Source organism: Elephas maximus, chromosome 4 (assembly GCF_024166365.1).
Source record: "Elephas maximus indicus isolate mEleMax1 chromosome 4, mEleMax1 primary haplotype, whole genome shotgun sequence".
Classification (NCBI taxonomy): Eukaryota; Metazoa; Chordata; class Mammalia; order Proboscidea; family Elephantidae; genus Elephas; species Elephas maximus.
Genome location: NC_064822.1, coordinates 112,545,065 through 112,561,359, shown reverse-complemented (window position 1 = coordinate 112,561,359; position 16,295 = coordinate 112,545,065). Strand labels below are relative to the sequence as shown.

The following is a 16,295-nucleotide window of genomic DNA, read 5'->3' as shown; positions in this document are numbered from 1 at the left end:
GTTCAACAAATATTTGCTTTTTTAAATTGCATTTATGGTTTCCAAAGCTTAACTATCAGTTTCTGTACTTATATTACCCAACATCAAACAGTTTGCTGATTAGCCTTGGTCCTATAATCTCTCACCAAACTTTCCAAATAACTTAAATCTCCAATTTCGATATCTCCCTATTTCTTTGAGAGAACTGAAATTCTTTTGATTGAGTCATTCAATGTTTGTTTCACTTTTTCATTTCTCGAGGATATATAAATAGGTTTAGCATGGGGGTAATAGAAGTAGTGAACACAATCACACCATTATTAATGTCCACTTCTTCCTTTGCAGAAGGTTTAATGTAAACGAAGATACAGCTTCCATAGGTGATGGATACAACAATCATGTGGGAAGAACATGTGGAAAAAGCCTTTTTCCTTTGCTGAGCAGAGGGGAATTTTAGAATTGTCTTGGTGATGAATACATAGGAAAGAAGCACACACATGAGGGTCATGATGAAGGTCATCACGGTACAGGCTATAACCATCTGTTCTAAGAACCATGTGTCTGAGCAAGAGGTCTTGAGGATAGGAGATGCATCACAGGGTAAATGATCAATGACATTTAAGTCACAGAATTCCAGATTTAAGCCTAGGCAAAGTGAAGGGGTTATGATTAACAAACCATCAACCCAACAGAAGAGAACAAACCTTCTGCAGACTCTGCCGCTCATGATGGTCACATAATGTAAAGGTTTGCAGATGGCTACATAGCAGTCATAGGACATGATGGACAGGAGAAAAAATTCTGTTGATCCAAGAAAAAAAAAAAATAGTTGAGTGGCACAGGCATTATAAGTAATGGTATTGTCTCCAGTAGATGTGCTGTAAAGCAATCTAGGAATACAGACTGTAGTGAATGAGATATCCGGGAAAGAGAAATTTTGAAGGAAAAAGTATATGGCAGATTTAAGTTGAGAACTCACTAAGGTGAGGAAGATGATTGACAGATTTCCAGTAACACTTAACATGTAAGTGACAAGCAGAAAGGTAAATATCAGAACTTGCAGTTGTGGGTCATCTGTCATTCTCAGCAGGATGAATGTCATTAGTCTTGCATGGTTTCTCATACTATTTTTTAAAATTTTCGTTCTAAAGCTTATAAACAGATTAAGCTGAAGTCAGGAGTCAGTGATAAGAAACCAAAGGGTTGGCAGTTCGAATCTACCAGTTGCTCGTTGGAAACCCTGTGGAGCAGTTCTGCTCTATTCCATAGGGTCCCTATGAGTTGGAATCAACTCGACAGCAACAAGTTTGGCTTTTTTTTTTTTTTGGTTACTCCACTATTGATGGATATTTGTACTTCTTGTTTGGATTATTGTGAACAATGTTGCTATGACTATTCCTAAAAGTAAACACTATTTATAAGGATGACTGTATCCTTCAAGACGACTTTATATTTTCCTCTTTCATTCAAGTATTTTTATTCCAGAATTTTATCCACCGCCCTTCTTTATTGCTTTGACATATTTGGGAGATCTTTCTTGATGCTACTTCTTTGCTTACTCAATAAAGAAACTAAAAGTTTCCTTTTCCAAGCTAGACGTCTCTAGGTTTTAAATTTGCATTTTCATTTTCAGTATTAAAATATGTTAATTTTTATGCTAACATTCTACTTTTCTTATTTTTAATAAATTATCTTGTTCCTTCTTGATAAGAGCGTATGTGTATATATATATATGTATGTATAAACCATTACCGTGGAGTCAATTCTGACTTATAGTGACTCTATAGGGCAGAATAGAACTGTCCCATAGAGTTTCCAGGGAGAGCCGGGTGGATGCGAACTGCCGATCTTTTGGTTCAGCAGCCATAGCTTCAACCACTACACCCTCAGGGTTTCCTATATAAATTATATATAATATGTAATTTTTTTCTGTTGTCATCTGAATTTTTTAATTTAAAGAAGTGATGTGCAGTATTTCTCTTTTTCCCCTGTTTATTCAATAATTCATTTTTGTTGTTGTTACTTAAGCTGTAATATCTTTTCACTCTTCTATGACTGGTTTGAGTGGTGGTAAAGAACTTTTCCTGGAAATATGGATACACATTCTCTTGGTGACAGATACTACCTTGGAAGATGTTCATATGCAGCAAAAGGAAAGATGTGAAATAGTGATAAGTAAAAAGAGGACAAGACACATATGAAATAATTAAGAGTCTAAGTCTATGAGCTTAACAAGGTCTACTGCTTTTTTTTTTTTTTTTTCTGGTATGCTGGAGGCCCAATTTCAACATTCCTTCATTTATGTGAGATAAATGAAATTCTTTTGATTAAGTCTATGAAAGCATGTTTCACTTGCTTGTTCCTCAGGGTATAAATAAATGGGTTTAACACGGGGGCAAATGAAATAGTAAGCAGTGCCACACCCTTATTAATGGCCACTCCTTCCTTTGCTGAAGGTTTTATATAGATGAAGATACAACCACCATAGGTCATAGAAACCACAATCATGTGGGAAGAGCAGGTAGAAAAGGCTTTCATCCTTTGCTGGGCAGAAGGGAACTTTATGATAGTCTTGATGATATACATATAGGACAAAACTACACACAGAAGGGTCATGATGGTAGTCAAAACGGCAACAGCTACAGTCATCTGTTCCATAAACCATGTGTCTGAACAAGAAATCTTCAGGAGAGGAGGAACATCACAGAGAAAGTGATCAATGACATTATAGTTACAGAATTCCAGGGTTAAGAGTAGACAAAGTGGTGTGATTATGACCAAAAACCCTGCTATCCAACAGCAGAAAACTAGCTTTCCACATACTCTCCTAGTCATGATGGCCACATAGTGCAGGGGTTTACAGATGGCTACACAGCGATCATAGGACATGATGGCCAGAAGAAAAAATTCTGTAGCTCCAAGGAAGAAGATAAAAAATATTTGAGCAAAACAAGCATCATAGGTAATAGTATTGTCCCCAGTTGATAAGCTATATAGGAATCTGGGAATACAGACTGTGGTGAATGAAATTTCTAGAAAGGAAAAGTTTTGGAGGAAAAAGTACATGGCAGTTTTAAGGTGAGAATCCACTAAAATGAGTATAATGATGGTCAGGTTCCCAGTTAAACTCAATGTGTAGGTGACAAACAGAAATATAAAAATCAGAACCTTCATTTGAGGATCATCTGTCAGTCCCAGAAGTATGAATGTAGTTACTGATGTATGGTTTCTCATCATTGACATGCACTTCTGCTCAATCTCCTCATTAACATGAACTGAGAAAAGTTGTGTGAAATCATATGGCCATGGACATTGGCTAGCAAATCTAATCATCACAGTTAGTAGTTATTTTCTTCTTTCACTTCATAATGAATCTTTTCAAAAGCCTGGCAGTCTCAGCCTTTGATGCACATTATATGTCCAGTTAAGTGTAAGTTTCTCTTTAAATATTAGTTTAACTCTATAGTAATCTTTATTTTTATAGCTTCTTGCACATTTTCACATCCATTTTCAGTTAATGTAATATCCGTCATTTATTATCTGAAATATATTTTTCTATAGAATTAGAAAAGACCACTGGTGTGATAAAAGCTGATAGGTATTATAATGTTGTTTTGGTCCAATTAATTCTTCACTACTTAAAATTTGAATTGAACGACTTTACTGAAACGTTGGTTCCTGTTAAATGCAAATAAATAGCTAATGAGTTTGACAGTTATGCAGTCTATGGGTCATGTGTATAGTACTTAAATGTCTTCTTCCACTACTATGAACAAATAAGTGATTTCATTTTACTTCTGGTATCAGATGAAAGTCATCCAAAATAGAAACATCACTTTCCAAATCTGCTGCTTACCTCTAAGTTTCTACATTAATTCTCACTTTTACTCCAAATTCATTCCTATATACAACTCAGTGTTTTGAGATACAGTATATAAAGAAACCAAACAAAACCAAATCCGTTGCCATCAAGTCAATTCCAACTCATAGAGACCCTATAGGACAGAGTAGAACTGCCCTATAGGGTTTCCAAGGAGTGCCCGGTGGATTCAAATTGTTTACCTTTTGGTTAGCAGCCAAACTGTTAACCACTAGGCCACCAGGGTTTCAGGAAATATAATACATAAATATAGTATAATATAGTATTGGGTAAAGCAATTGTTGGGGCTAAAGAATGTTGAAGAATAGCACCTTGACTTTTTTATGCTTTCATTATTGTTATTATATAGATATTGTTGTCATTGTTGAGTGCAATTGAGTTGATTTCCACTCATAGCAACTCCATGTGGTAGAGTAGAACTACTTTATAGGTTTTCTTCTAGGCTGTAACCTTTATGGAAGCAGATTGCCAGGTCTTTCTCCCACAGAATGGTTGGGTTGGTTCAAACCACCAACCTTTCCTTTGGTTAGCAGCAAGCATTTAACTGCTGCATCACCAGGACTCCTACATATACACAAGCAGTCCTTGACTTATGATGGAATTCTGTTCCAAAGAGTACTCTGTCATATGTTGGTTCTGATGTAAGTCAAATAACTCATTTTTTTTTTTTTTAGTTTTGATTATTATTGCCCTATTTTTTTTTATTGTTATCAGTATCTTTATAAATCCCATTTTTATTTGTCTTTGTGGGTTGGAAACCTTACATCTGAGAATGATAACATCAGCAAATTATGCACTACAACATTGTATATAGTACATATTACTATTGATAAGATGTACCAAAAAAAGAATGGTTGCAAGAGTAGTTTGTTGTAACTGAAATACATCATAAATTGGGGATTACCTATGTATATGAAATCATTTTGTCAAGTTCACTCTGATTACAATCAGATTAAAAGCAAAAAGTACATGTAACAAGTGTCTCCTGATCCTCACTTATTTCCTTTGCTACAAATCATGTACACTGATAGTTCTCTTGCTCCTTACTAATCATTCAGTCCTCAATCCACGATAATCTTATCTTGCCACAATATCGGATTGAAATATCTCTTGTTAAGCACATCCTTCTCCAAAAATACAGCATTTTATTTTTACTTGATTTTTCTTAGGCATTTGATTCTTGACTCTTGATCACTCTTAACTTTTATAACCATGCAAAATCCATTGAGCAATTAATTTAAGTATATATATATATATATCTCAGAATCAACATGTCCAAAACCTTTCACAGCTCCATTGCTACTCATTTGCCGGTATTTCTTACTTACTGTTGTTGTTGTTGTTGATTGTCGCCCATCAACTCTGATTCATGGCAACCCCACATGTGCAGAGAGAACTACTCCATAGGGTTTTCAAGGCTGTGACCTTTCAGGAGCAGATAACCAGGCCTGTCTTCTGTGGCCTCTGGATGGGTTAAAACTGCTAACCTTTCTGCTAGTAGTCTAGCACTTAACATTTTGTGCCACCCAGGGCCCAAACAAGCAAACGGGGGAAAAAAAATATATGTATATATATATACACACAGATACATATATACAGGTACATAGGTACTGAAATAAATACGCATGTATATATTTGTGAGTTAATGTGCACACATACCAAAAAAAAAAAAAAAAAACCCAGTGCCGTCGAGTCGATTCCGACTCATAGCAACCCTACAGGACAGAGTAGAACTGCCCCATAGAGTTTCCAAGGAGTGCCTGGTGACATAAAAAATATGTACAAATCCTAGTTCTGCCCACTGAAAGGCTCTAGAATCAGCCACACTCCAGTATTAAAAAGCCACCAAAACTCCTAATCTTGGTTTCCAATGCCATTCACCAATAAAAGAAATCAAGGTTTCTTAGAGAAATAGCCGAATCTTAAACTCAGATAGGGAAAATTCAAGATGATCCTAGATTATATCATAGTTCTATGAAGCAAAAACCAAAAAACAAACAAACAAAAAAACAACAAAAAACCAAACCCATTGCCATCCATTCAATTCCAACTCATAGTAACCCCATGTGTAACAGAGTAGAACTGCTCCATAAGGAATTCTTGACTGTAATCTTTATGGAAGCAGATCGCCAGGCCTATTTTCTTCATTGTCATTGGGTTGGGTGATTTTGAAGGTCAACCTTTTGGGTTAGTGGTCCAGCACAAATTGTTTGCAGCATCTAAGGACCTTGCCATAAAATAAATGCTCCAAAAAAAAAAAAGAAAGTTTTGAGAGCATACTGAAAGGATACAATAGCCATCCTGAAACAGCTCCCAATGATCAAATCTAGAATAATTTGACCAACGTAATAAATAGCAAGAGTGTTTGATTATAACCCAGAGATTGGCAAATTTTCTCACAAAGGGGCAAATAGTAAATATTTTAGGCTTTGTGGACCGCATAAAGTCTCAGTTACTTTGTCTTCTTCTTGTTCTTCTTACTCTTGTTCTTCTTCTTCTTGATGACATTTGAAAAATGTAAAAAAATATATGTTTAGTTTACAGGCTACAGCAAAACAGACCACAGGACATGTTTGGGTCATTGACTGTAGTTTGTCAACAACTTTTATTATCCAAAGAATAAAATAAATATCCATGTTACTATACCGATATACAAGAATAAATTAAAAGTGGGAGGCAATTCTTCCCAAGAGAAGAATTCAGATTAATAAATGTAGAAGGAATGAGGCAAATAAAATTTCACCACAAAAGCTGCAGACATGAACCACTCAATGTAAAATTAGAGGGGCATTTGCATAGTGTCCGAGTATCTTTCCCAAAAGATATATTAATTACAGTGGTGGTTTTAACTGTATGTCTATGAACATTTTGATGCCCTGTCCTCCAGGATCACCACCACCACCCATTGCCCTCGAGTCGGTTCTGACTTATAGCGACCCTATAGGACAGAGTAGAGCTGCCCCATAGTGTTCCCAAGGGACGCTTGGTGGATTTGAACTGCCAGCCTTTTGGTTAGCAGCCGTAGCTGTTAACCACTATGCCACCAGGGTTTCCTTCCTCCAGTAAGTGGAGCTTAATTCTCCTCCCCTGAGTGTGGAATGGACTTCCAATCAATACAGTATCAAAACGAAAAAAAAAAAAAATAGCAATTTTACAGTGGAGCGTGGGAGGCACCAATTTAATCAAAATATTAAAGCTAGAGAGAAGCCCTGGTGGGGCAGTGGTTAGGCACTCAGCTGCTAACTGAAAGATTGGGTGTTCAAAACCTCCAGCCTCTCCACAGGAGAAAGATGTGGTGGTCTGCTTTGTAAAGATTTACAGCCTTGGAAACCCTATGGGGCAGGTCTATTCTGTCCTACAGGGTTGCTATGAGTCAGGATCAACTCTATGGCAACAATTTTTTGTTGTTGTTGTTTGTTCATTTTTGTTTTGTTTTATCAAGGATAACATCATTAGGAATAAGACATATTGATATCATGTGCCCCCTTATTTGTTGTGATAAGAGGGGCACATCATTCCTGTGATGTTCTTTCAAAAAATCTATTCCTAAGTCTTATCATGAGAAGGAAAAACTGGTGGCATAGTGGTTAAGTGCTATGGCTGCTAACCAGAGGGTCAGGAGTTCAAATCTGCCAGGCACTCCTTGGAACTCTATGGGGCAGTTCTACTCTGTTCTATAGGGTTGCTATGAGTCGGAATCGACTCAACGGCACTGGGTTTGGCTTTGGTTTAATCATGAGAAAACTTCAGACAATCCCAAAATACCTTACAGGTAAACTACAGAAGTGTCAAAATCATGAAGGACAAGATAAAACTGAGAATGGGACACACTGGAGAAGACTAAGAGACATAACAAATAAATGTAATGTATGACCTGAATTAACATTAATTAGGATGAAGGGAATATGTGAAATGTCTGTACTATCTTTTCAACTCTTCGGTAGATATAAAATTATTTCAAAATTAAAAGTTCACACTCAATAATGTCTGGGGTCTTAAGAGCCTGTTTTCATTTTCTTACATTGTTGAACTAAAAAGCATTTGCCTTGGAAACCACAATTAGATTGCTATATTGAGTTTCACTTGGCTGCTTTAAAATACCTCCTTCCTAATTAGATAAGGGCAGTTATCAGCTCCCAGGTTGTGCCAATCCAATAGTTTAGCCTCCAGAGTTTAAAGATAACAAAATAGGGGAAGGACAGGTCACAATATGCCTAAAATATAGACTCCCTGCCTTAACATGAGGGTCACAAAGGCAGCATATACAACATTTTCAACTGGGGTACAGAAATAAATTATATCTGCAGTCCAGCGACTTCCCTTCAATTCTCACCTCAACTTACAGATATCTAACCCTTCTAAGCACCTCATTCAGTTAGTATACAGTTAGAAGAGTATCCTTCTTGAAAAAAAAAAAGAACTATGCCAGTCAGTAATAGCCCACAATCCTAAGAGCAATGTCATAATATTAATTGGCACTGATGTTGAGATGCAGATCAAAAGGCTATTAGAAGACTATTCTTATGGTCATCAAATAATAAAACATCAGCAAATAAGTCACCCAATGAAGGTTAATGTTTTGTAAATTTATATACAGTTTTCATTTAAGTGGGAATAAATTATGACAAATTACACTACATTTAGATGACCTTCGTGTTATTGATACATAAGACAGGTTGTAAACAACTATATTTAAATCACGCATATTAAAAAGCAACACTTCATAAATGGTAGTTAAACCTTTTATAAAGTAGTAAAATAACAGATCATATGAGTTATTTTGTCATAGACACTTTTTGTACAGGAAAGCATCACTATAGAGTTCACAAAATAAGAAGAAAAAAAGAAACATAACAAGAATACTTGCTTTTCTCTTAATTATGGCTTTAGAGGATCACTGAATCACTAAGTTGTAAAGGTCCAAGAATGTCTTAGTGGAGATAGGAAGGTGGCTTCTGATAGTTCATTCTTATGAGCCCATAGTCACACTCAGACACGCTCTAGAAACACAGTTTTCTCCAAGTCTTCCAACACCCACATAAGGCAAAGATTTTTTTTCAACAAAAATCCTGCCTCTGCTTGAATTCAGAAAGTATTTTCGTTACTCCCTGTAATTCCAGAGCAAACAACATTTTAAATGACCAGGGCAGGATCTCTCTTTATGTTGGAAAAGTTGATGCTCTGATCTTTCTGAACATAGAAAGATATTTCCACACTGACAAAATTGCCCTTTTAAAATCTGTCTCAATTTTTAACTAAGTGAAATAAACACATTTCCTTGTTGACCCTATTTCAAACGTTACTAATGAATCTATTGTGTAATAGACTTTGTGGTAGGGAGGGGAGCAAGTAGCCCTGGGGAACACGTCATCAGAGACACACATTTAAACCGCATTAGCATCAGAAACAGACCAGGCATGCAACAGTAACTATCAGATTACATAGCAAAGGGCAAGACTCTATTGTAACATCATATCATTATTAGGTTGTTCTCGGATTATTTGCTCAGCATACAGATTGAATAAGCATGGTGAGTGGATACAACACAGATGCTCACTTGATTTTAAACCACACAGCATCTCCTTGTTCTGTTTGAACAACTGCCTCTTGGTCTCAGTAATTTCCTCATGAGCACAATGAACTGTTCTGGAATTCCCACTCCTTACAATGTTATTCATAATTTATTATGATCCACACAGTTGAATGCCTTGCATAGTCAATAAAACACAGGTAAACATCTTTCTGCTATTCTCTGCTGTCAGCCAAGATCCATTGGATGTTGGCAATGATATCCCCCATTCCACATCCTCTTTATCTGGCTTCAATTTCTGTAGCTCCCTGCCCATGGACTTCTGCAACTGCTTTTCAATTATCTTTAGCAAACTTTTACTTGCGTGTGATGTTAGTGATATTGTTTGATAATTTTCACATTATGTAGAATCACCTTTCTTTGGAATAGGCATGTGTATGCATCTCTTCCAGTTGGTTGGTCAAGTAGCTGTCTTTCAAATTTCTTGGCATAGACAAGTGCTTGCTTCCAGCATTGCATTTATTTGTTGAAATACCTCAATTGGTATTTTGTCAGTTCCTGGAGTCTTGTTTTTGCCAATGCCTTCAGTGCAGTTTGGACTTCTACATTCAATACCATTGGTTCTTGATCATATGCTACATATTAAAATGCTACATCTTGAAATGGGTGAATATCAACCATTTTTTTTTTTCACTGCAGTGACTCTGTGTATTCCTTTCATCTTCTTTTTATGCTTCTTGTGTCTTTTTTTTTTTTTTTTTTTGCTTGCCCATAGAATCTTTCACTATTACAACTAGAGGCTTGAATTTTTTCTTCAGTTCTTTCATCTTGAGAAATGCCGAGTATGTCCTTCCCTTTTGGTTTTCTAACTCCAGGTATTTGCACATTTCATTATAATATTTTACTTTACCTTTTCAAATTACCCTTTGAAATCTTCTGTTCAGCTCTTTCTCTTCCTCATTCATTTCTTTTACTGCCACCGCTCGTCTATCAGTGATGGCTTGCATGTCACTGTGATACTGGAAGATATACTGCCCATATTTCAAATACCAGCAGCGACACCGTGGCGGACAGGTTTCAGCGGAGCTTCCAGGCTAAGACAGACTAGGATAAAGGACCTGGCCATCTACTTCTAAAAATTTGACCAGTGAAATCCTTATAAATAGCAGTAGCTGATCTTTGTCTGATAGATAGATTTTGTCAGAAGATGAGATGCTCAGGTTGGAAGGCACTCAAAAGACAACTGAGGAAGAGCTGCCTCTTCAAAGTAGAGTCAATCTTAAGGACATGGATGGAACAAACTTTCATGACCTTTATTTTGTGATATGATACTACTCAAAATGAGAAGAAACAGTTGCAAATATCCGTTAAAAATTGGAACATAGAATTATGATCTATGAATCTGGACAAATTGTAAGTTGTCGAAAATAAAGTGAAATACTTAGAGATGTTTCTCCTAGGCTTTGAACACTAGCGATGATAAGTTAGGAAAGTTGTGGGATGACATCAAGGAGAACACACATGAAGAAAGCAAAAGGTCATTAAAAAGACAAGAAAGAAACAAAAGACCAAAATAGATGTTATGAAAGACTCTGAAACTTGCCGTTGAATATAGAGTTAGCTAAAGCAAATGGAAAAAATGATGAAGGAAAAGAAGTGAACAGAAGATTTCAAAGGACAGCCCAAAAAGAAAAGTAAATTATTACAATGACATGTGCAAAGACCTCCAGTTAGAACCCCAAAAAGGAAGATATACACTTGGCATTTCTCAAGCTGAAAGAACTGAAGAAAAATTCAAGCCTTGAGTTGCAATATTGAATGATTGGCCCAGTGGTTAAGAGCTCAGCTGCTAACCAAAAGGTTCACAGTTTGAATCCACTAGGTGCCCTTGAGAACCCTATGGGGCAGTTCCACTCTGCTATTTAGGGTTGCTATGAGTTGGAATCAACTCTAGGGTATAGGGTTTTTTTTTTTTTTTTAATGGGCAAAATATTGAATGACACAGGAAGCATCAAAAGAAGACAGAAGGAATACAGTCACTTTACCAAAAAGAATTGGTCAACATTGAACCATTTCAGGAGGTAGCATATGACCAAGAACCAATAGTACTCAAGGAAGAAGTCCAAGCTGCATTGAAGGCAATGGGAAATACAAGGCTCCAGAATTGACCTTAATAGCTATTGAGGTGTTTCAACAAATAGATGCAACACTGAAAGTGCCCACTCATCTATGCCAAGAAATTTGGAAGACAGTTACCTGACCTACCAACTGGAAGAGATCCATATATGTGCTCATTCAAAAGAAAAGTGATCCAACATAATGAAGAAATTACCACACAATATCATTAATATCACGCACAAGTAAAATTTTTTCTAAAGATAAGAAATGTTTGCAGAGTACATTGACAGGAAACAGCCAGAAATTCAAGCTGGATTCAGAAGAAGACTTGGTACAAAGGATATCATTGTTGATGTAAGGCGGATCTTGGTTGACAGCAGAGAATTCTAGAAAGATCTTTACCTGTGTTTTGTCATATTAAAAATAAGCAATTAACTTATGAAAAACTAAATATAGGTGCAAATAATATTTAATTTATTAAGGTGGGGAAAAAAGAAAAAGTAAAGCCAACCAAAAATTAAATTTTATACAATTATCAATAGTATTTTTGATTTGATTGTATATTTTCCTTGATACTGATGCCACAAACTAGGAAATAAAATGGTTAAAACACAAAATTGATGTTTTCAAATAAAACTTAGAACTTATCCAAAAATAATTCTGTCATGAGGATTTACTATTTCCCTAGCTATGTTCAAATCTTTTGTTTCTTGTTCACTACTTGATATCGTCCTTATTATATGCCATTGTACTTGGGATTTTTATCCATAGTTTCAGTGTACTTAAAAAAACTCAAACCAGTTGCCTTTGAAGCTATTTGAACTCCCCAGCGACCCCATGTGTTTCAGAGTAGAACTGCACCCTACAGGATTTTCAAGGCCGTGAACTCTCAGAAGCAGATTACTAGGCCTTTTTGTGAAGCACCTCTGGGTGAGTTGGAACTGCCAATCTTTTGGTCAGCAATGGAGTGCTTAATTGCTTGTGCCACCCAGGGACTCCATATTAAATATACATTAAATTAAATATGTCTCACTGGCTTTGTTCTTCTAGAGATTCCAACTTAGACATGCCCACATAACTGTATATATTTTTAAAAATTCATTTATGTCTGCACATTTATGCCTATTTTATTGCATGTAAATTATAACTTAATAAAATTAAATTAGCACAAAGTTAGGATCTTCTGTTTATGAAAAGTATCATAACTATAGTAATAGACAACTCATAGATGGGTGGAAAATATTTACCATACATGTATTTAATGGAGTATTTGTATACAAAACAAATAATTCCTATAAATCAAGAAAAATAAATTTTTAACTCTTATTCTTTAAGTTCACAAAGAAAAAAAAAAACTTATTGGGACATCTCTTCCTGCTAGGAATAACTAGAAAACTGGTCAAAATGTATAAAACACTAATCTTCAGGTACCAGAAAACAGGATGTGTGTGACTGTAGCCCCTGGGAGAACGGAAACAAGCAAGGTGAGTGTTATGGATTGGATTGTGTTCTCTGAAAATATGTGTTTGAATCCTAACCCCTGTACTTATGGGTGTGATACTGTTTGGGAATAGAATCCTCTTTGTTAAGTTAAATAGATCATGCCAGCATAGGATGGTTTCTAAATCTAATCGCTTTTGAGTTATAGAGAACATATTAGACACAGAGCAGGCAGACATGGGGGGATTTGAAGAATGTTCCAGTTAGGAAACTAAAATATCAACATAACTGTGACATCAAAATCTTATAAGGACATCACAATAAAATAATTGCAGAATGATAGTTCTCACGAGCACATAAGCAATTATGCTAAATAAAATATTACCAAATCATATGATATTCGATAGAGTTTATTACTGGACTGCACATCTTTCTTCCAGTTCCAAAAATCAATGAATATAATTCAAAATTTTTAGGGAATGGAAAACATATATTTAGATCATCTCAATGCAGAAAAAAAAAATTTTTTTCTGTTGAAACTCAACATCTGTTTATTATAAAAACTCTCTGAAAACCAGGCATAGAAGAAAGCATCCCCATCTGTTATAGGATACCTACAAAACAGACAACAAACAAAAACAAGCAAGCACCTTCTTCCAGAGCAGAGAGAGAGAGAAAGCCTTCCCCTAGAGCCGATGCCCTGAATATGGACTTGTAACCTATTAGACTATGAGAGAATAAATTTCTCTTTGTTAAAGCCATCCACTTGTGGTATTTCTGTTACGACCACACTAGATGACTGAGACAGGAGGAGAAGAGAGGTAGATGAGGTGGGAAAGAGGGAGCAGGAAGAGAAGCACAGCAGAGTAACTTCATGAATTTGCTCATTGAAGTATGAAGAGATGTGACAACTTGAAAATTGTTTGAAAATGCCTAATAAAGCTAACCGTGTGTCTTATCTTTAAATTCCACTCCTAAGTATATATTCAAGAGAAATAAATCCACGTGTCCACCAAAAGACATGCAAAACAAGACTAATAGTAGTCTTATGATTTTAGAAAAAAAAATTAAAAAATTTACTGTACATCTTATTGGAAAATATATTAGCAATGGACCAAAGATGTAAATATCTAATAAATAAAACCAAGAATATTTTAATAATTTAGCTTGGGGTGGTCAAAGATCTTCAAATCCTAAACTTAAATAAAAAAATAATTATGGATTTTTGCCCATCAAAAAGTTCTTAACACTTAAAGACATAAAAATACAGTTAAAACTTATACGTCAAAATATGTAAATAATCTTAAAAATTAAAAATAAAAAATAGTATTACGTGAGTGTTCAAATAGTGGCAGTTCTATACCTTGGCGTTGAAAGCATCTATTGGCATTCCCTTTTTGGATGGCACTTTGCAATATAATATGAAATCCTGATGATGATGTACACTCTGTGAGCTCCATTTGCAATAACTTATGTCAAAGTTTTTTAACAATGCTTTCTAAATGATTCTTTTAATAATTTTGGTAATTGTTAAAAGTTAAGAATAAATACATAGCAATTAGTCAACCCCAGTGGTGTAATAGTTAAGTGCTACGGGTGCTAACCAAAAGGTCAGCAGTTCGAATCCACCAGGCACTCCTTGGAAACTCTATGGGAAAGTTCTACTCTGTCATATAGGGTCGCTATGAGTTGGAATCAACTCCACGGCAAGGGGTTTGATTTTTTTTTTTTTAATTAGTTAAATAGAGAACAAGCTCATACAACTGAAAAATGCAACAGTTTAAAAAAAGTTTTAAAAAGTTTAAAAAAATTAAAAATGCAACAGTATCAAACAAAAAAAAAGGCATCAAACAATATAGATTGTTTAAAAAGTACTGGAACATCATAAATTAAGCACTATACACATGTACTTTATGTACTCTAGTATATCTGAATAATTGAAATATTCGGTTTTCTATTTTTGTAGATTGAAAAACACGGTGCCTTACTTTTGTAAAGTGCTCCCTATTTTAAATGTGTCTAATAGATGTTTTGTACACAAACATAGAATGTCTGGATTTGTATATTCAAAATATCAAAGATATGTATCTCTCTACTATTTGTGATTTTACATATAATCTTCCTTTGATTACCTAATTTATTTTTACAATGAAAATCAAGCATTTATGAAAATTAATAAATGAGGAAAATGGACCCCAATTAATTTAAAAGTGTCTGCAGTGATGTATTTTGTCCTGGTCTGTTTCTTATACTCATATTAATATCATGTCTCTGGGAACACTTTCCCCATGGCTGCCTATAGGAGCATTTCTTTCCCAAAAGTTAATCACACAATAGACTCCTTAGGGATTTTGAACAAGGGTTGCCAAGGATGTGAGTGTTTATTAACTTAGTTACAGACTGGGTACGTTAAAAAAAAAAAAAAAAAACTCTGTCATTGTGTAAATATCTTTCTCTGTCCAGAGGCATCCACTCATCAAGTTCTCTAAAAAACCAGAAGTGCTGCATGCCAACGTAAGCTTCTTCGTTAAAGGGAGTAAAACGAAATACCTATTAAGTTGAAAGTGAGATAAAATCTTGATGAATATATCTCTCAAATGGTTTCTGGATGGAAAACTCAGAGAAATCTCTACCTGTGAGTGTTAGCGTGGGTTTGTAGCAATGAGTGACTGGCAGCGCACCCACCTGTCTCCAGTCAGACATTCCTGGCCAGCTTTTATCACCCTGAAGAGCTTGGGGGTTAAATGACTATCTGAAGCTGTGACTGTCAGAAGAGTAACTATCAATTTTACATAATTCTGGAATGATGCTTTCCTCAGAAAAGTGTGTTCTGTCCAAATAAGATGTTTAAACAGATAATTTTGATACTTTCTGAAAATATCCACTTAACCATTTAAGGCAGGTATATTTTTTTTTTTTAATATGATGAAATGAATATATTGAAATCAACCTACAGCCTGCTTTATGAGTTAGTAAACCCTATGCTGTGGAGTCTATTCCTACTCATAGCAACCGTGTAGGACAGAGTAGATCTGGCCCATAGGGCTTCCAAGAAGAACGGGGTGGATTCAAACTGCTGATCTTTTGGTTAGCAGCCTGAGCTCTTAGCCACCGTGCCAGCAGGCCTCCTAGCATCAGTAGAGATGACGTTATTTAAACGTAGTGTACTTTGGGGGACATCCAGAAGCAACCTCTGACAGAATCTTATTCACGCCTGAGACCCCTTCCCCCGCACCTCACACACTTTCCTCAATATAATGACTTATTTGCTCATGTTTCAATAGTCTCTTACCCTGCTATTGGGTGCCTTCGAGCAGGTTCTGACTTCTAGGGTCCCCATATGACAGA

At 35.7% G+C, this 16,295-nt stretch overlaps 2 protein-coding genes across 2 annotated transcripts; both read right to left on the bottom strand.

Moving 5' to 3' along the window:
* Positions 1-220: 220 nt before the first annotated feature.
* Positions 221-1,102, bottom strand: LOC126075565 (olfactory receptor 6C2-like). The gene has a single exon (XM_049883406.1). The coding sequence runs from the start codon at positions 1,100-1,102 to the stop codon at positions 221-223; it is 882 nt and encodes a 293-aa protein (XP_049739363.1).
* A 1,172-nt stretch (positions 1,103-2,274) lies between these two features.
* On the bottom strand, positions 2,275-3,213 carry LOC126076383 (olfactory receptor 6C2-like). The gene has a single exon (XM_049884919.1). It carries the CDS (start codon positions 3,211-3,213, stop codon positions 2,275-2,277), a length of 939 nt encoding a protein of 312 aa, XP_049740876.1.
* Positions 3,214-16,295: the final 13,082 nt, after the last annotated feature.